The sequence below is a fragment of the Rhinatrema bivittatum genome, chromosome 9 (genome assembly GCF_901001135.1).
Source record: "Rhinatrema bivittatum chromosome 9, aRhiBiv1.1, whole genome shotgun sequence".
NCBI classification, from domain to species: Eukaryota; Metazoa; Chordata; class Amphibia; order Gymnophiona; family Rhinatrematidae; genus Rhinatrema; species Rhinatrema bivittatum.
The window spans coordinates 132,860,146-132,884,889 of NC_042623.1; the positions used below are offsets into that span (position 1 = coordinate 132,860,146).

Here is a 24,744-nt window from a genome sequence, read left to right on the forward strand (position 1 = left end):
ACAAAAGTCGATTACTGCAATTCGTTGCTGCTTGGTCTCCCTGCTGTCACCATCAAGCCTCTCCAGATGTTACTGAACTCAGCAGTCAGGATCCTAATGAACTCAAAAAAGAGGGATCACATCACGCCAATCCTCTACAACCTCCACTGGCTCCCTATTAAATATAGAATCCTCTACAAAGTTCTGACCACCATGCACAAAACCCTACACAACTTAGCACCTATTGAGCTCACCTTCCAGCTTCACCCTAACAACTCCTCCAGACCGATTAGAAGTGCATACCAAGGCACTCTTTCCATTCCTCAAGCTAAAACATCTCTAAGGAACAGAGCCCTATCCACAGCAGGTCCTAAGCAATGGAACACTCTCCCACCTGACCTCCGACAGGACCCCTGCCAAATTTCTTTCAAGAAAAAACTCAAAACTTGGTTATTCAAACTAGAGTTGCCAGATCCCGCATATTAACCAATCATATTCTCACCTTATTTCTCCCCCAGCCCATTCTCCCTAACAGTTTGACTTGACACTATGCGCTCTCAAACTCGCTCTTCCTCACCCTTATCCCACGTTTCCCATTTGAGATCCACAGACTCCCTTCTGTCCTTTGCAAGCCCTTGGTACCACATCCTCTTCCTCTCTCCCTTTTATTCAACCTAGCCCAAGTACTTGAATTGACCGCTTGTATAAATGTTTTGCTATGTGATTTCAATCTGTTTAAATTAATACGTAAGTTTTGTTTAAATTATTATTTGTTTTAAATTATTACCTAAGTTGCACACTATGTTACTTAAAGTTTTGCTTAGTTGTATCTTGTTCTTTGTAAAGCCCACCGGCAAGTTCTTACTGTTCATTGTAAACCGGTTTGATTTGTATCCAATGCAAGAAGATCGGTATATAAAAGCTAAAAACAAATACATAAATAAATAAATAAACAGTACGCCAGACCTTGCATTGCACAGCGGACCTCCCCTCAAACGGGGCTCCCCAGGGACACGGCGCCCCTTAGCCTAGACCCATCATCTATCTCCTGGGTGGAATTCTTCAAAGGTCTGCATACCTTTGTTCCCATGCAACCAGGGCCTCTTATAATACGGCCACAAGCTCCACTAGAGGACCTCAACATCCCAGGACCCTCTATGCCCAGGGAAGTGATCCCACCGCCCAGAAGCTCCACGTTCGGAGACACGGACAACTCTGATGAGGATTCAGAACCCCTGGAGGAAGGGAAACTCCCTCTGGGGTCAGAGCCCAACCGAACCATGAGATGCTTCTTCACCAAGGACGAGCTTCCAGACCTGGTCACACACAGCTTAAAAGAGCTTGCTATCCCAGGCACAAGTGCCTCAGGGGAACCTTAGACGAACCCCTACTAGAGGGACTCCATCAGACCTCCTGTCGTTTCCCACTATTACAAGCCGTCCAACAACTAATTGACCTGGAATGGGATGCCCCGAAAACTACGTTCAAAGGGGGGCGGGCTCTGGCAGCCATGTAACCTCTGGACCCAGCCACCAAAGATCTCCTGGCATGTCCGAAAGTGGATGCCATGGTCTGCGTGGTCACGAAGCGTACTACTATCCCGGTGGAGGGAGGAGCAGCACTCAAGGATGCTCAAGACAGACGTCTGGAATCTATCCTCAAACAGTCCTTTGACGTCTCCGCTATGTCTTCACAGATTGCGGCCTGCTGTGCTGTGGTGACACGCGCCTGCTTATCACAGACCAGGAACAACACTCCTGGGGAGGCCCTAGAACCAGCAGTATCATTCCTTGCGGACGCCGCTTCTGATCTGGTGTGCACCTCAGCTAGAGGAGTGTCATCCGCCGTGGCAGCCAGAAGACAACTCTGGCTCCGAAACTGGTCGGCTGACGCATCCTCCAAAACTAGACTCACAAGGATGCTTTTCAAGGGAACACTCCTGTTCGGAAGTGAACTAGAGAAACTAGCCAACAAATGGGGCGAGTCCCCACTGCTGCGGCTACCGGAGGACAGGAATAAGAGAAACCAGCGATCCTTCCTCCGAACCTCCAGGGGCAGAGGGTCACAGTGCTTCAACCCATAGAGAAGCAGATATCAAGTGGCCCGCCCCGCAGGCCAAAGCCAGTCCTTTCGTAACAAGCACAACAAAAGGGGAGCCGGCTCGGGCCCAGGCCCCAGCCGCACCCCACAATGAAAACCAGCTGATCCATCCAAAGGAAGAAGCCATAGGGGGCAGACTTGCCCTATTCTACCAAAGATGGGTCGAGAACTTAGGACAAGTGGGTCCTATCCATCATTCGAGAGGGATATTACCTGGATTTCCACCACCTCCCTCCGGACAAGTTTGTGGAATCCCCCTGCCACGACCCTTCCAAGAGGATGGCAGTGGAAGCTACACTGACCAGATTGCTAGCCTTAGAGACTATAACTCCGGTGCCTCCACAACAAATAAATACTGGACATTATTCCATCTATTTTATCGTCCCCAAGAAAGGAGTAACGTTCCGACCCATCCTCGACCTCAAGGTGATCAACCCTCACCTGAAGATTCCTCGCTTTCGCATGGAAACCCTACGCTCGGTAATAAGGGCGATACAACTTGGAGAGTTCCTTACATCCCTGAATCTGTCAGAAGCTTACCTACACATTCCGATCCATCAAGAGCATCAGTGTTTTCTACGCTTTTCAATCCTGGACCGTCACTACCAGTTCCGGGCACTACCATTCGGCTTAGCCATTGCTGGATATTCACAAAGATCATAGTGGTGGTGGCAGCAACACTGAGGATGGAAAGAATCTGGTTGCACCCTTATCTAGACAATTGGCTGATCAGGGTGAAATCCCCAGAGGAAAGCCACCAGACAACCAACAGAGTAAAAACTCTACTGGAGAGCCTCGGGTGGGTGGTCAACATAAACAAGAGCTGCCTGCAGCCCTCCCAATCTCTAGAATACTTGGGAGTCTGGTTCCACACCAAACAAGACAAGGTCTTCCTGACACCGACAAGGAGATCAAAACTGATGACCCAGTTACAAACCCTGTTGAACGAACTTCGCCCCACAGCATGGGACTACCTACAAGTCCTCGGCCTCATGGCATCCACACTGGAAGTAGTGCCATGTGCATGAGCTCACATGAGACCCCTACAACGTTCAGTACTATCATGATGGAAACCATTGTCCCAGATCTACACCGTATGGCTTCAGCTCCCGGACAGAGTTCGGGCCCAACTACGATGGTGGCTACAAGAAGGCCATCAGAGCCAGGGAACGAGACTATCCTCACCAACCTGGATCCTGCTCACAACGGATGCCAGCCTAAGAGGATGGGGGGAGCACACTGCCAGGAGCTAACCGCCCAAGGGCAATGGAACAAAAGAGTTGGGATGGAACATAAATTGCCTAGAAGCCTGAGCAGTCAGACTAGCCTGCCTACAGTTTGGTCACAGACAACGAGACAAAGCGGTCAGATTAATGTCTGACAACGCCACAACAGTGGCCTACATCAACCATCAGGGAGGAACCGGAAGCCAACAGGTGTCTCTGGAAATAGACCTCCTAATGTCATGGGCGAAGCGAATCTTCAAGAGATCTCAGCCGTCCACATCACCGGGAAAGACAACGTCGCTGCGGATTACCTAGCAGAGAAAGTCTAGACTCAGGAGAATGGAGGCTGTTGACCACAGCATTCCAATTCATAGTAAACAGTTGGGGAACACCAACCATGGACCTCCTTGCAAACCGGTCCAACGTCCAAGTGCCCAGTTTCTTCAGCTGCAGGCTGGAGCCCCAGTCCCAGGGAGTCGATACCCTGGTACAGACCTGGCCACAGGAGACTCTTATACGCCTTCCCGCCATGACCCCTATTGGGCACAATCATCCACAAGATAGAACACCACAGCGGATCAGTACTTCTAGTGGCCCCGGACTGGCCAAGAAGACCGTGGTACGCAGACATGTGAAGACTGCTGACAGGGAACCCCCTTCTGCTACCTCCACACAGAGACCTGCTCCATCAGGGACCGATCCTCCACGAGGATCCAACTCTATTCTCTTACGGTCTGGCCATTGAGAGGATTCACCTAAGGAAGAGCGGATACTCGGAGGCAGTAATTGACACCCTACTCTGAGCACGCAAGTTCTCCAGATCCCTAACATACATAAGGATTTGGAGAGTATTTGAAGCCTGGTGCGAGGACCGCGACATCATTCCACCCTCAGGCAAAATTCCTGCGATTTTGGAATTCATGCAGAATGGCTTACAGAAGGGATTGTCTCTCAACTCCATCAAGGTACAGGTGGCTGCATTGTCATGCTACGGAACCAAGAGCGAGAGCGGCAGGATAGCTTCTCACCTGGATGTCTCCCGCTTTCTGAAAGGAGTCAAGCAGATCTGACCACCCCTAAAGTGGCCGGTGCCTCTTTGGAACCTCAACCTGGTCCTAGATTTCCTAGCAGGAACCTCCTTCAGACTTCTCCGTGGCCTGTCTCTCCGACTATTAACATTGCCAGCAGGAAGGCTGTCTTCAGTCTATTCGGCCCTTCGAATATATGAGCTACAAGCACTGTCCTGCTGGGAGCCATTCCTCAGACTCACCCTGAGAACCATCCAGTTATGCACAGTTCCGTCGTTCCTTCCCAAAGTTCTCACTTCCATCTCAACCAAACCATCTCGCTACCATCGCCAGATGAGCATAAGAATTCGGAAGAGGCTCGAAGTGTTCGCCATCTCAACGTCGGCAGACTCCTAGTCCGATACCTGGAAAGGTCAGAATCCGTACAAAAGACGAACTATCTATTCATCCTTCACAGCGGGAAGCGGCCTCGCGAGCAACCATAGCCCGCTGGATCAAAGAAGTCATCAAGGTGGCCTACGTAGAAGCAGGTAAGCTATGCCTTTACAAGTCAAGGCCCATTCTACTAGAGCCCAGGCAGTGTCCTGGGCAGAAACCAAGATGCTGTCACCCGCTGAGATCTGCAGGACGGCGACATGGTCCTCCATCCACACCTTCTCCAGGTTTTACTGCTTGGATGTTCAGGCTCGGGAGGACACAGCATTTGCAAGGGTAGTATTAAGTGGGTCACGGGCAGCCTCCCACCCGGTTTGGGAGTAGCTTTTATAAATCCCATTGGTCCTGAGTCCATCTGCTACACGCTAGGAAATGGAGAAATTACTTACCTGATAATTTCGTTTTCCTTCGTGTAGACAGATGGACTCAGCATCCCACCCACGGCTGCCCGTTACTCATGGAATTCTCGGGTGACATGCCTGAGAGCGAGTGATTCATGGGTAAGCCATGCTTTCCTTCAGCTAGGACATCCATCCTACTGGGTGTCGACGTTTCTCAGTTGAGGGCACTGGTGGTCTCCAGCTATAACCAATTCAACCAGTGCAAATTAATTGTTATCCAAGTTATAAAGTTAATCAAGTTATTCAAATTATTCAGTCATACATATATCCACAATGCTTTTCGAGGAGAATACTGAAGAGCTGCACCTCCTGCAGGAGTATATGTACTAGGGGCTGACGTCAGATTGAAATCTGATCCGTCTCCAACTGCTATCAGGAGTACACTATACCCATTGGTCCTGAGTCCATCTGTCTACACTAAGGAAAACGAAATTATCAGGTAAGTAATTTCTCCAGTTTGTGTGTTTTCTTTGAAAATTTAATGTCTATAATGATTCCTAAGTCACGTCCGTATTCAGAGAGCTCTATTTTTGTTTGATCGTTCAGATATGCTATTAGTGTAGGAAGTACAACTGAGATTTTTCTATTCAAAAGAATGATTTCTGTTTTGTCCGAATTTAGTACTAATTTCATTGGTTGAAGGAATTGATGCTGGAGAAATACATTTCCAATAATTTTAAGGAGTGATCTATGGATTTTTCAATTGGGATTAGAAATTGGATATCGTCTGCATAGACAATATAATTGATACTCATACTTGATGATAGATGAGTGGCCGCATGTATATGTATATTGACAGCATGGCAGAAAGTGCTGACTTGAGGTAATCCAGTTTCTAATCGAAATGAATCAGATGCATATCCTTAGATTCTGACTTTAAATGAACATGCAGTTAGAAAAGATGAAAACCATTGTAGCACTATGCTGTCTATACCTATTTCCTTTAACCTAGTAATCATAATATTGTGGTCTATTGTGTCAAAGGCAGCTGACAGATCCAGCAAGACCAGAAGATAGGCATAGCCGAAGTCAAAACCTCTGAGAACTGTCTCTTGCAACGATAGTAGTAGAGTTTCTGTCCTATAAATTTTCCTAAAGCCATGTTGGACGGAAATAAGTTGTAAGAATCTAAATGGTCTAAAAGTTGCTGCAGGACTGTTTTTTCAATGATTTTGGCTAAAGCTGGTAAATTTGATACTGGTCTGTAGTTGTTTAGGTCATTTATTTCTTTTTTGTTAGGTTTCAAGGCTGGTGTGACAGCTGCACATTTTAAAATGGTATATAACATTTGCTGAAGGATAAATTGGTGATTGAAGTTATGCTTGGGACTATTAAATCGTCTATTAGTTTCAAGCTTTTGAAGGAAAGTAAGTCTATAGCAGTGGTTCTCAACCATTTTTCGGCCAGGACACACCTGACAGATGGTTCTGAAGTGCGTGACATACTGAACATGTGACAGTCACGGGACAAAATGTAAATATACATTCTGCATCCTCAGGAACCACGTCGACCCCCAAAAATGGGTGCAGAGCAGAACTAGGGCATTACCCGTACAGCTCACCATACAAAAAAAGATATTCTGGATCTGATGACATCTCAGTAAAAGCAAAACAAACTCTCTTTACTGGCAAGCACAATACCCCTCCTTATGAAAAGACAGTAATTTACCACTACAATTATTTAACCAGGCCCTAAACACTAATACACCTCCTATTGGGAAAACAGAGCAAGCCAAGCTGCTATAGATACCCACTTAGAAATAATTGTAAAACTATACTAATAAATGTTACAAAACAGCTGATGAACAGAATGACATCCAACAATTAAAAACTCATAAAAATTAATAAAAATTGTCTAAATATCAAAATATTTCAAAACAGCAGACATGTCACATAATACCCAATAATTAAAATGGCAGTCAATCAAGAAAAATAAACTTAAAAAGCTGCCTTTACTTATCCTCTCCAGCAACTCTCCTACTCCTTTCCCTTGCAGACCAATAGCTCTCACCAGAAGCAGCAGTGGCTGCTGAAGCTCTGTCCTCACAGTCCTCTTCCTTAGGGCCCACAACCAGTCTCTCTCTCACACAGACCAGTAACCTCCCTAACTGTTATCTCTTCCTCACACACACACAACAGTCACCTCCCTGACCAGTCTCTCTGTCACACACATGCTCTGTCACTTACAACCACATACCTGCCACTCACGCACCCAGGCACCCATTCTAACACACACACACAAAAGCTATCACTCACGCACCCAGGCACCCATTCTACCACAGGTACAGAAGCTCTCACTCATGCACCCTGGCACCCATTCTACCACACGCACACAGGCTCACATGGAGCCTCTTCTCATTGTTTGGCCCAATAAGCCTGGCCTCCACTTCTCAGCTGCCTCTAGCCTAACCTCCCGCGGTGTGCAACTTCTCTCCAGCTGCCTCCCACGGTGCGCAGGGTCTCTCCGCTCTTCAGCCGCCGGCAGCGGCGCACAGCGTCTCTTCGTTCTTCGGCCCCACCGCCGGTGGCGCGCAGGTATCTCCACTCTTCAGCCGCTGCCGGCGGCGCACAGCATCTCTTCATTCTTCGGCCCCACTGGCGTCTGCGAGCGTCTCTTCATTTCTTCGGCCCCGCTGGCGTCGGCGCGCAGGTCTCTCTGCTCTTCAGTCGCCGGCAGCAGTGCACAGCGTCTCTTCATTCTTCAGCCCTGCCGGCCTGGCCTCCAGCGGTGGCACGCAGCGTCTCTCCATTCTTCAGCCCTGCCCCTGGGGAGAAGGGAAGCACAAGTGGGGCAGTGGAACACCGGGAGCCGTGATGCACCGGCAGGTGCTTGGCGACACACCGGTTGAGAACCACTGGCCTATAGGATGAGTTGCTAGGTTTAGTTTACTCACTACAGATTTTATTTCTAAAGTGGATGTATGAATATCTATTGCATCTCTTAGTCTGTACATGATGACTCAGGCTGCAAGGTGTGGGACTGGATGGGCGATAGGATCCAGTCAGCAGATATTCAAGGATGACTAATTACATTTCCCCTTACGTGATGTGTCTCATGCAGATGTCATGACGTTGGGACACGGTGAGGCACAGTATTTATTTATTTATTTTTAAATAGATGTTCTATGACTGTCACTTAAACTGATTCACAAGCTGGCAGGGGCTAAATGTGCGTTACAAGTTATGGGCACACTTGAATAAATCATATTCTACAGGAAGTGATGAATAAACTGTTCAAGTTAATAGATGTCGTGCAAAACTGATTTTTGTTTGCAAGTATATTTGATTATGTCATGCTTTTTTTCCCCCCTCCCCCTGAATAGTCTGTAGTTGATGACTGGATTGAATCTTATAAACAAGACAGAGACATTGCGCTTCTGGATTTAATCAACTTCTTTATCCAGTGCTCAGGATGTAAAGGTATGGAACTGTGAACATGTAATTTAAAAACAAATTATTCCAGTTATGCATTGTTTAAATACAATTATGCTAAAAATGTGGAATAGGCTAGGTTAGCCCAATTTCATACACTCTTCATTTAGTTGTTGGGCCCACTCTATGAAAAATATTTTTAAAAGATTGTTGTAACTGATATTTATTTCTGTCTCTCATAATTGAAACAAATATTATTGGCTCCAGTAAAATAACTTCAACTCACATTCAGGCCGATACAGTATTTATTTATTTATTTATTTTTAGCTTTTATATACCGATCTTCTTGCATTGAATACAAATCAAACTGGTTTACAATGAACAATAAGAACTTGCCGGTGGGCTTTACAAAGAACAAGATACAACTAAGCAAATCTTTAAGTAACATAGTGTGCAACTTAGGTAACAATTTAAAACTTAAATAATAATTTAAACAAACTTAAATAATTTAAACAGATTGAAATCACATAGCAAAACATTTATACAAGCGGTCAATTCAAGTACTAGGGCTAGGTTGAATAAAAGGGAGAGAGGAAGAGGATGTGGTACCAAGGGCTTGCAAAGGACACAGGGAGTCTGTGGATCTCAAATGGGAAACGTGGGATTAGGGTGAGGAAGAGCGAGTTTGAGAGCGCATAGTACAGAGAGTACAGTGCGCTCTGACGGAGCGCACTCTTAACCTGCCCTTGGACGCGCGTTTTCCCTTACCCTTTATTCAGTAAGGGGCGGAAAACGCGCGTCCAACCCACGGCACCTAATAGCGCCCTATTAGGTATGCCCGCGCGATACAGAAAGTAAAATGTGCAGCTAAGCCGCACATTTTACTTTCAGAAATTAGCGCCTACCCAAAGGTAGGCGCTAGTTTCTGCCGGCACCGGGAAAGTGCACAGAAAAGCAGTAAAAACTGCTTTTCTATGCACCCTCCGACTTAATATCATGGCGATATTAAGTCTGAGGTCCCGAAGAGTTTAAAAAAAAAAAAAAAAAAATTTAAAATGGGCCGGTGGCTGTCGGGCCGAAAACCGGACGCTCAATTTTGCCGGCGTCTGGTTTCCGAGCCCGTGGCTGTCAGTGGGCTCGAGAACAGACGCCGGCAAAACTGAGCGTCGGCTGTCAAACCCGCTGACAGCCACCGCTCCGAGTCAAAAGGAGGCGCTAGGGACACGCTAGTGTCCCTAGCGCCTCCTTTTGCCCGTTTCTACCGCACCACCTAATTTAAATACAGAATCGCGTGCATAGGCGAGTGGCCTGTGCGCGCACCGGGAGAGCGGGCGTTCATCCGCTCTCCCGTGGACTTTACTGAATCGGCCCAATTGTCTTCTTCCAGGGTATTTTTTCGTGCTAGTACTTGCTGATATCCACTACCGGCAGCTTTTTTTTTCTCTCCTGGTGAATGGAGATGGAGAGGCTGTGGAGCCCTGAAGGGTATTTAGTTCCCTCCACTCCTGTGATATTTCCTATTCCTGCCAGGACCCAACTATCAGTGATGCAGCTTGGAACAACTGGCCTGAACAATGCTGCTGTTTCTGACTGATAGGAAACAGCTGATGCAATTTTTGTTTTGTTTAATTATTACTACTGCAGTCTAGCACAGCTGATTGTTGCAAGGGCTACCCCCTTTCTTTCATTGCCACTCAGCCTGGAACAACTGATCAAGTGGGCGGTTCTTCCCTTGCTCTCTTCCTGGCTGCTGAGCTGTAAGCCTGACTATAAAAAAAAACAGAATAAAGAAAAACATTGGGCACTGAATCATGCCTTTGCTAAGGCCTTTTCCCAGCTGTCCATTCTTGGCCAGAGGGAAGGATGTGGAGGCAGCAGGCTGCATAGCCTGAGGAAGGAGTTGTAATGATTGAATTGGCCTCTTTAGGCTGGAGGAAGGACTGAAGCTGCTTTTGGGGTAAGATGATTGAAAGGGAATGAGCGCTGGGTCGGGGAAAGTGGATAGTGCAAAACTCCAAATTTAAATGCCCTTGCCCGACTCGGGCCGAGTTTTGCCCTAACATTGGGCTGCGTCAGGCTCATGAGGTAGAGTCAAGGTGAATAAACAGACTGTGTGCTTCAATGGTGGCTCGATGCAATCTGTTTCTAAATTAATTGGTATTTTGTCGGGTGATCAAACACGGATGTATACGTGGCATTTCTAGTTACTTTAACAAATGGTGACAGCCATGGTTTGAGTACGTCATGGCCTCCATTTGTTATAAGACTAAGGAGTGGTGAATTGCTTTAAGAAATGCCACGTATACATCTGTGATTGATCACCAGACAACCCTAGATACACCCATGCGGTGACTTCAGCCCTTCAGTATTTCTTAGTCTTCAGCACATGGTGGATGTACCTTTCCCTAAGTGGACTTTTTGGAAGGAGGAATTCTACATTTAAATTGGAGAAAAAAACTGAGCCCTGCTTTCCTGCGGTGATACCTAGTGGTCCCTCCCTCAGTTGAGAATTCCTGAGGCGATTTCCGAGATCCATCAGAGGTATGCCTTGGTCCAGTAGCTGGCTCCCGGCATGGACTTTGCTGCTTAAGCAACTGAAAGACAGTGGGTGCAGGAAGCCGAGTGTGGCAGTGACGGCCAAAGCCCTCTCTCACAGCAGCCAGCCAGTAAGTGCTGAGCCCAGGTAAGTTTTGGTAAGACTTCTTCCGGTCTCCTTGCTTGGTTTGCTGTACCAACATGTTGCCGATCCTGTTGGGGTAAGGGAAAGTGGGCATCCGAGCAGGTTGAGCGGCCCCTGGTGGGCTAGGCCCTGCTTTAGGCTGTGGTGGCACCATCTTGCATGCATGTTTGTGTGCCATATTACCCTGCATAGAACGTCGGTACGTGCAGTGCGCAGAACATTGCACACGTACATAAACACACAACCTACTAAGTGCAGAATACAGGCAAAGCCGGGCGCATGGGCTGTGTGTGTGCTTTGCTGCATCCCGCTTAGGTGCCCTAAATCTGTGCACATAAAATTTTAAGCGTGAGCCGACAGAACACACAGTTACTGCTGCCAATGGCTTCGGCAGCCAAGAAACATAAGTGCCTTTCTCTTTCTGCTGCTTGTCATTTTATTTATTTATTTATTTTATTTATTTAACATTTTTTATTTGTTTAACATTATTATTTATTTTTATCTATTTTATTATTTATTTATTTTATTTATTCATTTATTATTTATTTATTATCTATTCATTATTTATTTATTTATTATTGTTCTTTTTTATTTATTTAGCATTTTATTTATTTATTTTATTTATTTAACATTTTTTATTTAGTCATATTTGAGCTTCACAGTCTGACCTGGATTCCAACTTATCTCAGCACTGTGAGGAAGCCCAGGGAGAGCTGGACTTTGCTGAGTCCGGCTCCTCCCATTCAGAGGATGGTTTAGCCTCAGCCTTAACTGGAAGTACCTCTGATCTGAGTACCCCCAGGACTGATTGTGTTATCCATTGGAGAGGGAAATTCAATGGCACCTGCCCCAGTACCTCCTGGGCTAGGCATGGACTTGGCTGCCTTCTCTTGGGTGGAATTTTTCCAGGGCCTTCAAGCCTTCATACAGGCGCAGTCACTTGCCTCTGTCTGGACGGAACCTCAGCCAGTAAGCCCTCTCTCTCCTAGTCCTACTGGCAGACCTCGAGGCATGCCTCGCCTCACCAAGGGTATCCCTAAGAACATAAGAACATGCCATACTGGGTCAGACCAAGGGTCCATCAAGCCCAGCACCCTGTTTCCAACAGTGGCCAATCCAGGCCATAAGAAGTTGCCAAGTACCCAAAAACTAAGTATTTCATGCTACTGCTGCTAGTAATATCAGTGGCTATTTTCTAAGTCAACTTAATTATAGCAGGTAATGGACTTCTCCTCCAAGAACTTATTCAATCCTTTTTTAAAACACAGCTACACTAACTGCACTAACCACATCCTCTGGCAACAAATTCCAGAGTTTAATTGTGCAATGCATGAGAGAGAGCTTTCTCAGATTAGTTTTAAATATGCCACATGCTAACTTCGTGGAGTGCCCCCGAGTCTTTCTGTTATCCAGATTTTAAACACCTCTATCATATCCCCCCTCAGCTGTCTCTTCTCCAAGCTAAAAAGTCCTAACCACTTTAGTCTTTCCTCATAGGGGAGCTGATCCATTCCCTTTATCATTTTGGTCGCTCTTCTCTGTACCTTCTCCATTGCAACTATATCTTTTTTGAGATGCGGTGACCAGAATTGTACACAGTATTCAAGGTGCAGTCTCACCATGGAGCGGTACAGAGGCATTATGACATTTCTGTTTTATTCACCTTTCCCTTTCTAATAATTCCCAACATTGTTTGCTTTTTTGACTGCCGCAGCACACTGAACTGATGATTTCAATGTGTTATCCACTATGATGCCTAGATCTTTCTTGGGTGGTAGCTCCTAATATGGAACCTAACATTGTGTAACTATAGCATGGGTTATTTTTCCCTAAATGCATCACCTTGCACTTACCTACATTAAATTTCATCGCCCAATTTTCCAGTCTCAGAAGCTCTTCCTGCAATTTATCACAATCTGCTTGTGATTTAACTACTCTGAACAATTTTGTATCATCTGCAGATTTGATTACCTCGCTTGTCATATTTCTTTCCAGATCATTTATAAATATATTGAAAAGTACGGGTCCCAATACAGATCCCTGAGGCACTCCACTGCCACTCCCTTCCACTGAGAAAATTGTCCATTTCCTAGCGTGTGGCAGATGGACTCAGGACCAATGGGTATAGTGTACTCCTGATAGCAGTTGGAGACGGATCAGATTTCAATCTGACGTCAGCCCCTAGTACATATACCCCTGCAGGAAGTGCAGCTCTTTGGTATTTTCCGTCTCCATAGCAGTTAGGGACTATCTGCATGCTCTCAAGCGTTAGATCAAATTTAAAGAAAACCCAAAATTGAAAGAAGAAAACCTACCTGAAGACTAGCCCCACTCTCCTGCGGTGATACCCTCGGGTCCCTCCCCCAGTTGAGATTCCCGAGGTGATTTCCGTGGTCCCTCAGAGGTGAGCCTCGGTCCAGCGGCCGAATCGCGGCAAGGACCTAGCCCCGATCCTTTGGGCGCGGCTGAGAGGCACCGGGTGCACCCTCGAGTGCGACGGTGAAGGTATTTGCCCTCTCCTCCCACAGCCGGAGACCGCACGGGACGAAACCGGGAAGCGCCGAAGACAAGGTAAGGTAGAAATCTTCTACTCTAATCCGGTCTCCGAGGGTAGAGGACGAGCACAGGTCACCGACTGGGACCAGTGCCGCCGGGTTGATCAGCCCTAGCAGGGCCAGGCCCCGGCTATTCCAAGAGTCTACCCACGTGGAGACGCTCCTTGGGGTCGCCACATTGCCCGTATGCTCGCCGTCACCATCTTGGCCTACTCGCTGTGCCGTTCGCCTCCGAGCGCACATCTCTGAGCCAGGCGCACAAAGCACTTGTGTGCGCATAGACTTACTTGCATTCCCAAGAGTGGATGCTATGGTCTGCATGGTCTCTAGGTGCACCACTATCTCAGTGGAGGGAGGAGCTGCGCTCAAAGATGCACATGACAGACGTCTGGAGTCCATCCTCAAACAATCATTTGACGTCGCTGCTAGGTCTCTGCAAATTGCGGCCTGCTGTACCGTGGTGACACGTGCCTGCCTATCACAAACCAGGAACAACACCTCGGGAGAAGACATGGAACCAGCGGTATCATTCCTAGCGGATGCTGCCTCCGACCTAGTGCGCACAGCGGCCAGAGGATTGTCCTCTGCGGTGGCTGCCAGGAGACAACTCTGGCTCCGAAGCTGGTCGGCCAACGCATCTTCCAAAATGCGCCTCACAAGGATGCCCTTCAAAGGATCCCTCCTGTTCGGCAGCGAACTAGAGAAACTGGCTGACAAATGGGGCGAGTCCCCATTGCTGCGACTGCCGGAAGATAAGACAAAGATAAATTAGTGTCCCTTCTCCAGGTCCTCCAGGGGCAGAAGTTCGCAGCGCTTCAATCCTTACAGGAACAACTATCAAGCACCCTGCCCTACGGGCAGGAACCAGTCCTTTCGGACCAAGCACAACAAGAGGGGAGCCAGCTCGGGTACGGGCCCCAGCCGCACCCCACAATGAGATTCAGCCGACCCATCCAAGGGAAGAAGCCATAGGGGGCAGATTAGCCCTATTCTACCACAGATGGGTCGAGATAACCTTGGACAAGTGGGTCCTAGCCATCATTCGGGAGGGGTACTACCTGGATTTCCTACGAACCCCTCCGGACAAGTACGTGGAGTCCCCCTGCCACGACCCCTCCAAGAGGGCAGCAGTGGAAGCTACACTGTCCAGGCTACTGGCACTCGAGGCCATAACCCCTGTACCTCCACAGGAAATAAATACTGGCCATTATTCCATTTATTTTATTGTTCCCAAGAAAGAGGGAACATTCAGGCCCATCCTGGATCTCAAGTCGGTCAACCGCCACCTCAGGATCCCTCGCTTGCGAATGGAAACCCTCGATCCGTTATAAGGGCGATACAACCAGGAGAGTTTCTCACATCCCTGGATCTTTCGGAAGCCTACCTGCACATCCCCATTCATCAGGAACATCAGTGCTACCTACGCTTCAAAGTCCTGAACCGTCACTACTAGTTCCGGGCACTACCCTTCGGGTTAGCCACAGCACCCCGGACGTTCACCAAGGTAATAGTGGTGGAGGCGGCAACATGGAGGAAGGAAGGAATCCTTGTTCACCCCTACCTGGACGATTGGCTGATCAGAGCAAAGTCACCGGAGGAAAGCCGTCAAGCAACCAGCAGAGTCATAACTCTACTGGAAAGCCTTAGATGGGTAGTCAACACAAACAAAAGTTCCCTACAGCCCTCACAGTCACTGGAATACCTAGGAGTCTGATTCGACACCAAAGAGGACAAGGTCAGCCTGACCCCCACAAGGAGATCAAAATTGTGGAACCGGCTACAAACCTTGCTGGACGATCCTCGTCCCACAGCATGGGATTACCTCCAAGTTCTCGGGCTGATGGCATCCACACTGGAAGTTGTGCCATGGGCGTGAGCTCACATGAGGCCCCTCAGCGCTCACTCCTATCACGGTGGAGCCCACGGTTCCAGAACTACACCGTACGGCTATCACTCCCGGGCAGAAATCGGACCCAGCTACGGTGGTGGCTGCAGGCCAGCCACATGAGCTGGGGATCAAAACTATCCTCCCCAACCTGGACTCTACTCACCACAGATGCCAGTCTGAGGATGGGGAGCACACTGCGAGGAACTAACCACCCAAGGGCAGTGGAATGCAGAAGAGGCGGGTGGAACATCAACCGCCTAGAAGCGCGAGCAGTCAGACTAGCCTGCATGCGGTTTGTCCACAGACTTCGAAACAAAGCGGCCAGAGTAATGTCGGACAATGCCACGACAGTGGCCTACATCAACCGGCAGGGGGGAACCAGAAGCCAACAGGTGTCCCTAGAAATAGACTCCCTGATGGCGTGGGCGGAAGCAAACCTCCAGGAGATCTCCGCCGTCCACATCTCCGGGAAAGACAACATTACGGCAGACTTCCTCAGCAGGGAAAGTCTAGACCCAGGAGAATGGAGGCTGTCACCCACAGCCTTCAAGATAATAGTGGATCGGTGGGGGACACCAGACATGGACCTTCTGGCAAACAGATCCAACACCCAAGTATCCAGATACTTCAGCCGCAGGCGGGAACCGCAGTCCCAAGGGATCGATGCCCTGGTACAGCCCTGGCCCCCGGGGACTCTACTATACGCCTTCCCGCCGTGGCCCCTAGTGGGCGCAATCATTCACAAGATACACCTACACAAGGGACTAGTTCTTCTGGTGGCTCCGGACTGGCCAAGAAGACCCTGGTACGCAGACATGAGAAGACTGCTGGCAGGGAACCCCCTACCCCTGCCCCCACACAGGGAACTACTACAACAAGGTCCAATCCTCCACGAGGACCCAGCTCAATTCTCTCTTACGGTCTGGCCATCGAGAGGGCTCGCCTGAGAAAGAACCGGTACTCAGGGGCGGTAATTGACACCCTCCTCCGAGCACGCAAGTTCTCCACATCACTAACGTACATAAGAATCTGGAGAGTATTTGAAGCCTGGTGCGAAGATCACAACATCAAACCACGCTCATTCACAGTTCCCGTGATCCTGGAATTCTTACAGAACGGACTACAGAAGGGCCTGTCCCTCAACTCCATCAAGGTACAGGTGGCTGCCCTGTCAACCTACAGCTCCAAGGGCGACAGCATAGCCTCTCACCCGGACGTGTCACGCTTCCTGAAAGGAGTCAAACACATTCGCCCACCACTAAAGTGGCCGGTAACTCTGTGTGGAATCTCAATCTCGTTTTGGACTTCCTAGCGGGAACCGCCTTCAGACCCCTACGAGGCCTGGTAACCTTGAAGACTGTGTTTTTGCTGGCGGTGTGTTCAGCCCGCCGCATTTCGGAACTACAAGCACTGTCCTACCGTGAGCCGTTCCTCAGGCTCACACCGGGGTCCATCCAACTATGCACGGTCCCCTCCTTCCTCCCCAAAGTGGTCTCGCACTTCCACCTTAACCAGACCATCTCGCTACCAACGACGGATGGCCGGAAGAATTCGGAAGAAGCCCGTAGTCTCCGCCACCTCAACATCGGCAGACTCCTATCCAGATACCTGGAAATGTCCGAGCCCGTATGAAAAACGGACCACCTGTTCGTCCTTCATAGCGGAAAGAGACAAGGGGAAGCGGCCTCACGGGCAACCATCGCCCGCTGGATCAAGGAAGTCATCAAGGCGGCCTACGTAGAAGCTGGCAAGCCACCACCTCTACAGGTCAAGGCCCATTCTACTAGAGCCCAGGCAGTATCATGGGCAGAAACTAGAATGCTGTCACCTGCCGAGATCTACAGGGCGGCTACATGGTCCTCCATCCATACCTTCTCCAGATTCTACCGTCTGCATGTTAAGGCTCGGAAGGACACAGCATTTGCAAGGGCAATACTAAGTGGGTCCCGGGCAGCCTCCCACCCGGATCGGGAGTAGCTTTTATACATCCCATTGGTCCTGAGTCCATCTGCTACACGCTAGGAAATGGAGAAATTACTAACCTGATAATTTCGTTTTCCTTAGTGTAGACAGATGGACTCAGCATCCCACCCTTGGCTGCAGTCACGCAGGGCCCTCAAATGTTCAAGGGTAAGCCATGTTTTTCATTTACCTAGGGCATCCACCCTTCCGGGTGTCGACGCTTTCCGGTTGAGTACACTGGCAGTCTCCAGCTATAGTCAATCAACCAGCTCAAGTTAATCAAGTTTAACATTTAACCAAGTTATGAAGTTATCCAAGTTAACCAAATTATTAAATTAATCAGTCAGTCACACATATATCCACAAGGCTTTTCGAGGAGAATACTGAAGAGCTGCACTTCCTGCAGGGGTATATGTACTAGGGGCTGACGTCAGATTGAAATCTGATCCGTCTCCAACTGCTAGCAGGAGTACACTATACCCATTGGTCCTGAGTCCATCTGTCTACACTAAGGAAAACGAAATTATCAGGTAAGTAATTTCTCCATTTAATTCTACTCTGTTTCCTGTCTTTTAGCCAGTTTGTAATCCACGAAAGGACATCACCACCTATCCCATGACTTTTTAATTTTCCTAGAAGCCTCTCATTAGGAACTTTGTCAAATGCCTTCTGAAAATCCAAATATACTACATCTACCGGTTCACTTTTATCTACATGTTTATTAACTCCTTCAAAAAAAAGTGAAGCAGATTTGTGAGACAAGACTTGCCTTGGGAAAAGCCGTGCTGACTTTGTTCCATTAAACCGTGCCTTTCTATATTGTATTTATTTATTTAACATTTTTGTATACAGACATTCGTTAGAAGCATCACATTGGTTTCCAGATAACAGTAACTGCAGCATAGGAGCTTTACAGTGAAACTCATTTAAAACTGGGGAGAGGGAAAACTACATATACAAACTAAACAGTGTTAGAACAGGAGAGAATTTACAAATTTATATACATTATATTCAGAAGCTACATATACTAAATAATAGATATTGGGAAGAACTGGAGTTTAAATACAAATAACAAAGATAAATACAAAATAAGTATAGGAGACTGGGACAAGAAATAAAAAGAGGGAAAAAGGAGACTGGCGTGTAGAGGTAAGGAGGGAAATAAAATATGTAATGATAAAGGAGGTTATGAAAATAGTTACAAATAAGAGTCCGAACTATATGGTATCATAAGGAATGAAAAAGAGATAAAAGGAGAAGTAAAATATGAGGAAGGGGGGAGCTGTTTGCAGGAAAAGAAGATAACCTGTAACTATCGAGGAATAATATTTTACATACAATCAGAATTCTTAGAGCTTAGCAATGGATGGTAAAAGGAAGGGGAGGAATATCAGGAAAAATAATTTTTTCTATAAATAAACAATACTAAACTGCATAATTACTTATTTTCTTTTAAACCTTTGGCAAAGGAGATGAGGTAGTCAGTTTTTTTTTTGTTCTAAGAAACTTTTTAAGTGGTCTGGAGTAAAGAAAATATATATTTCATCTAATTTCTTGATCAAACATTTACATGGAAACTTCAGGGCAAAGGAAAAACCAATTGCTATAACCTCTTGGCGGAATTCTAAAAAAGCTTTCCGCCTTGCTTGAGTGGTTGCGGATAGATCTGGAAATATTTTTCCTGATATTCTCTCCAATTTCTGATATCATGCAATCTCTCACTGTTGTTTTGAAAAGAAATTAAGTGGATACTATATAACAATTATGTTTTAAAAAATTGTCTCCTTCTTCTTTGCAAGGAGTTTAGAATTTATTGTATAGCCACTTTGATTTTGTGATTCCTATAACTTATGTTATATGATTTATTGAAAATTAATAAATAAATAATTTAAAAAAAAAAAAAAAAAAAAGGAAGGAAGGGGAGGAAAAGAGAACTGAATGGAAGCGTGAGAGTCAGAGGAATGCTTGCCTAAACAACCAAGTTTTAAGTTTTTGCTTAAACTTCTTTGGATAAAGCTCTTGGCACAAATCAGTAGGCATGGGGTTCTATAGGGCTGGACCTGCAGTAGAGAGTGAGCGATCTTTCGTAGAAGTGTGGTGAGTAAGTTTAGGGGAGGGTGTGAGTAGAGTTGCTAGATATTGTGTTCTAGTGGGTCTAGAAGAGGAACGAAACTGTAGAGAGTTGTTGAACCGGTGCAAATTGGGGTTGTGGATGGCTTTGTGTATGAGTGAGAGTATTTTAAAGTGCATTCTGGAGGTGACGGGGAGCCAGTGAAGCTGTCGGAGGATGGGGGTAATATGCTCTTTTCTGCGGGTACCAGTGAGTATACACGCAGCAGCATTTTGTAGTAATTGCAGCGGGGCAATGGTGTTTTTGGGAAGCCCCAAGAGTAAGGCATTAGAGTAGTCTAATTTGGACAGGATGAGGGACTGTAGAACTGCTCTGAAATCATTTAGGTGCAGAAGGGGCTTTAATTTTTTTTTAGAATATGCAGCTTGAAATAGCATTCTCTTAGGGTAGAGCTGTGATTTTGATATTTAGAACACTTTCCACTATTTTGCCTGGCACTGAAGGTCAGGCTAACCAGTCTATAGTTTCCCGGATCGCCCCTGGAGCCCTTTTTAAATATTGAGATTACATTAGCCACCCTGCAGTCTTCAGGTACAATGGATGATTTTAATGATAGGTTATAAATTTTTACTAATAGGTCTGAAATTTCATTTTTGAGTTCCTTTAGAACCCTGGGGTGTATACCATCCGGTCTAGGTGATTTACTACTCTTCAGATTGTCAATCAGGCCTACCACATCTTCTAGGTTCACCATGTTTTGGTTCAGTCAATCTGAATCATTACCCATAAAAACCTTCTCCGATACCGGTATCTCCCCAACATCCTCTTCAGTAAACACTGAAGCAAAAAAAATCATTTAATCTTTCCACGATGGCCTTATTTTCTCTAATTGCCCCTTTAACCCCTCGATCATCTAGTGATCCAACTGACTCCCTCACAGGCTTTCTGCTTCGGATATATTTAAAAAAAGATTTTACTGTGAGTTTTTGCCTCTACGGCCAACTTCTTTTCAAATTCTCTCTTAGCCTGACTTATCAATGTCTTACATTTAACTTGCCAACGCTTATGCTTTATTCTATTTTCTTCTGTTGGTTCCTTCTTCCAATTTTTGAATGAAGATCTTTTGGCTAAAATAGCTTCTTTCACCTCCCTTTTTAACCATGCTGGTGATCATTTTGCTTTCTTTCCACCTTTCTTAATGTGTGGAATACATCTGGACTGTGCTTCTAGGATGGTATTTTTTAACTATGACCAGGCCTCTTGCACACTTTTTACCTTTGTAGCTGCTCCTTTCAGTTATTTTCTAACTATTTTTCTTATTTTATCAAAGTTTACCTTTTGAAAGTTTAGCACGAGAGCCGTGGATTTGCTTACTGTCCCCTTTCCAGTCATTAATTCAAATTTGATCATCAAATTATCACTATTGCCAAGCGGCCCCACCACCGTTACCTCTCTCACCAAATCCTGTTCTCTACTGAGAATTAGATCTAAAATTGCTCCCTCTTGTCTGTTCCTGAACCAATTGCTCCATAAAGCTGTCATTTATTCCATCCAGGAACTTTCTCTCTCTAACATGTCTCTGATACATTTACCCACTCAATATTGGGGTAATTGGAATCTCCCATTATTACCACACTACCAATTTGGTTAGCTTCTCTAATTTCTCTTAGCATTTCACTGTCCGTCTCATCATCTTGACTAGGTGGACGGTAGTATACTCCTATCACTATACTCTTACCCAACACACAAGAGATTTCTACCCATAAAGATTTGATTGTACATTTAGTCTCATGCAGGATGTTTATCCTTTTGGACTCTATGCCATCCCAGACATAAAGCGCCACACCGCCTCCTAGGTGCTCCTTTCTGTTATTGCGATATAATTTGTACCCCAGTATAGCACTGTCCCATTGGTTATCCTCATTCTACCATGTCTCTGATATGCCAATTAAGTCTGTCATCATTCACTGCTGTACATTCTGATTTTCCCATCTTACTTCTTAAACTTCTGGCATGAGCATACAAACATTTCTTAGTTTGTTTTTTGTTTGTATTTTCATTCTGCTTTTTAATTGATAGGGATAAGTTAGAATTTTTTAGCTCAGGTGAGTTTTTAGTTACAGGCACTTTTCTTATTATTGATCTACTTTTCTTATTATTGGAACCTCACTGTGGAGATGCCCTAATTCTACTGCATCATTAGTATCCTTTTAAGATAGCTCCCTCCGAACCATGCGCTGCTGAGCGACTGTCTGCTTTCCCCTTTGTTCTAGTTTAAAAGCTGCTCTTTCTCCTTTTTAAAGGTTAGCACCAGCAGTCTGGTTCCACTGTGGTTAAGGTGGAGCCCATCCCTTCGGAAGAGACTTCCCCCGCCCCCCCCCCTTCCCCAAAAGGTTCCCCAGTTCCTTAGAAAACTGAATTCCTCTTCCTTGCACCATTGTCTCATCCACGCATTGAGACTCCGGAGCTCAGCCTGATTCTGGGGACCTGAGTGTGGAACAGGGAGCATTTCAGAGAATACTACCCTGGAGGTTCTGGATTTAAGCTTTCTACCTAAGAGCCTAAATTTGGCTTCCAGAACCTCCCTCCCACATTTTCCTATGTCGTTGGTGCCCACATGTACCACGACAGCCGGCTCCTCCCCAGCAGTTGTCTAAAATCCTGTCTAGGTCACACGTGAGGTCTGCCACCTTCACACCAGGTAGGCATGTTACCAGGCGATCCTCTTGCCCACCAGCCACCCAGCTGTCTACATTCCTAATAATCGACCTGCTTTCGACCACTGGTACAGTCTTTCTTTGGGTTTATTAACCTTGAAAACGGTGTTCCTGGTGGCTATATGCTTGGCACATCGCATCTCTGAACTACTGGCATTGTGTCGGGAACTGTTCCTCCGGATGACTCCAGGAGTGTAACTGCTTCGTACTGTTGTACATGGGGAGCGAACGGAATGGCTGAATACATCTCTACGCCTGCACATACCTCAGAGAGACCTGAGATCGCTAATAAGAGCTTGTTATCAATTCCCAAAATTAAATCGGCAAGGCTTACACAAGTGAGGGAACGCGTACTGTCTGTCGCTGGAGCAAAATTGTGGAACTCCTTACCATCATCCTTGAGGTTATGTACCGAAAAAAACCAATTTAAAACTGACCTCAAGACTTGGCTATTTAAATGTGCTTTTACCGAATATGAGCTTTTAACATCCAACACCAAATAAGGAAGATCGGAGTAAGTTATATCACTGGGATGTAGAATATGGAGGCAATGAATACGCATCAGGCAGCTTTCATGGCAGGCAGGAAGAGAGAAGGGCTTAGCACTCCTCAGAGTCCTCTTTTATTGTACATTCATACAAAGGCAGATGATGTGTCATTACATGATTGGCTACTTTCCCCATAGCAACAGACGAGTCATTACACCATTGGCTTGGTTCAGGGGGTGTATACGGATCATTTCATTGGCTGCTGAAATCTATACCTCCTGACTTTGTCCTGCCTCTGACTAGGGAACACCCAGCCCTTATTTCAGGCAATCAGGATTAATTATAAGCCAGAGAAATACATGACAGTCAGGTATCCTTTCCTAGGCAGAGAGGCTTAAGCACAAGTGATGCTTTTATTCAGGCAAAGGTCAGGGAGAAGGGAAGTTAGTGTTTAAACCCTGATGAAATGGCTTGCTGGCAAAGCTTATATTTCCCACACTGGGCTGAGTTTTTTTTACATGGTTTGTCTGAAGTTTGTTCTGTTTTTGAGTATTTGTGTTTAATTTTATATTTTATTTGACCTATTTTACTTTTACTGCCTTTAATAACTAACTTATTTCATACTTTTAACAGAGTTAGTTATTACTATTTATAAATGTACTGTATTTATTACATGTTTTATACACTGTAAACCGTTGTGAAGGCACGTCTGATGCGACGGTATAGAAATACAATAAACTAAACTAAACTAAAACTGTTCCATCTTTCTTGCCCAAGGTAGTCTCGGAGTTTCTTTTGAATCATTCCATTTCGTTGCCATCCCTAGATAAGCACAAGGACACGGAAGAATAGCGCCTCTTCCGTCATTTGAATGTCAGACGTTTGGTGCGGTATCTGGAAGCTTCAGAATCAGTCCGAAAGACGGACTGCCTGTTTCTCCTTGACGGTGGAAGGAGGCAGGGTGAACCAGCTTCGCGGGCTACCATAGCTGTCTGGGTTAAGGAGGTGGGTACGGGAACCTTTGTGGAAGCAGGAAAGCCATTAGCTTCTCAGGTTAAAGCTCAATCCACTAGGTCTCAGGTGGTCTCATGGGCAGAAGCTAGACTGCTGTCTCCCTTCGATACCTGCTGAGCGGCAATGTAGTCCTCCTTGCACACCTTCTCCAGGTTCTATTTCTTGGATGTACAAGCCCGAGAGGATTAAGCCTTTACAAGGGCGGTGTTAACTGGACCATGGGCTGACCATGCACACTAGGAAATGGAGAAATGATACTTCCCATCTGGCTGCATGCTAGGAAATGGAGAAATTACTTACCTGATAATTTCATTTTCCTTAGTGTAGACAGATGGGACTCAGCATCCCGCCCATGGCTGCTCAAGAATGGTGCCAAAGAGTCACCCGTGGAGTGGATATCGATTCCAAGGGATTACGGGTAAGCCGTCATCCAGTCCCTAGATCAGGGCATCTATATTTTTACTGGGGGTTCAGTGTTTGATTGGTTGAGTATAGTTACGTGTATTCATTTTTAAATGAAGTTTTTTCAATAGTATGTCCATAGTGGCTTTTGAAGAGAATACTGAAGGGCTGAGGTCACTGCAGGGGTGTTTCTAGGGTGATGTCAGCTTTGAAATCTGACTCAGTCTCAATCTGCTGGCAGGGGAGCATAACCCATTGGTCCTGACACCTTCTGTCTACAGTAAGGAAAACAAAATTATCAGGTAAGTAATTTCTCCATTTATCTTCCTTTTTGTCTCAATGCATATCTTTTTGCTATGGTGAAGCAAAGATTCATCTTTCAAGGCAAATCACAGCATGTCAGTTAATGGCACCTGCTTCTTCAGTA

At 46.2% G+C, this 24,744-nt stretch overlaps 1 protein-coding gene across 2 annotated transcripts in view; it reads left to right on the top strand.

Annotated features, from left to right (window-relative positions):
* Positions 1-24,744, top strand: part of STAG1 (stromal antigen 1) — an 815,655-nt gene that overhangs the window by 94,151 nt on the left and 696,760 nt on the right. For both annotated transcript variants that reach the window (XM_029617274.1, XM_029617273.1), the window contains one exon: positions 8,492-8,588. In XM_029617274.1, coding sequence (XP_029473134.1) covers positions 8,492-8,588 — 97 coding nt within the window. The remainder of the gene's footprint in view (positions 1-8,491; positions 8,589-24,744) is intronic.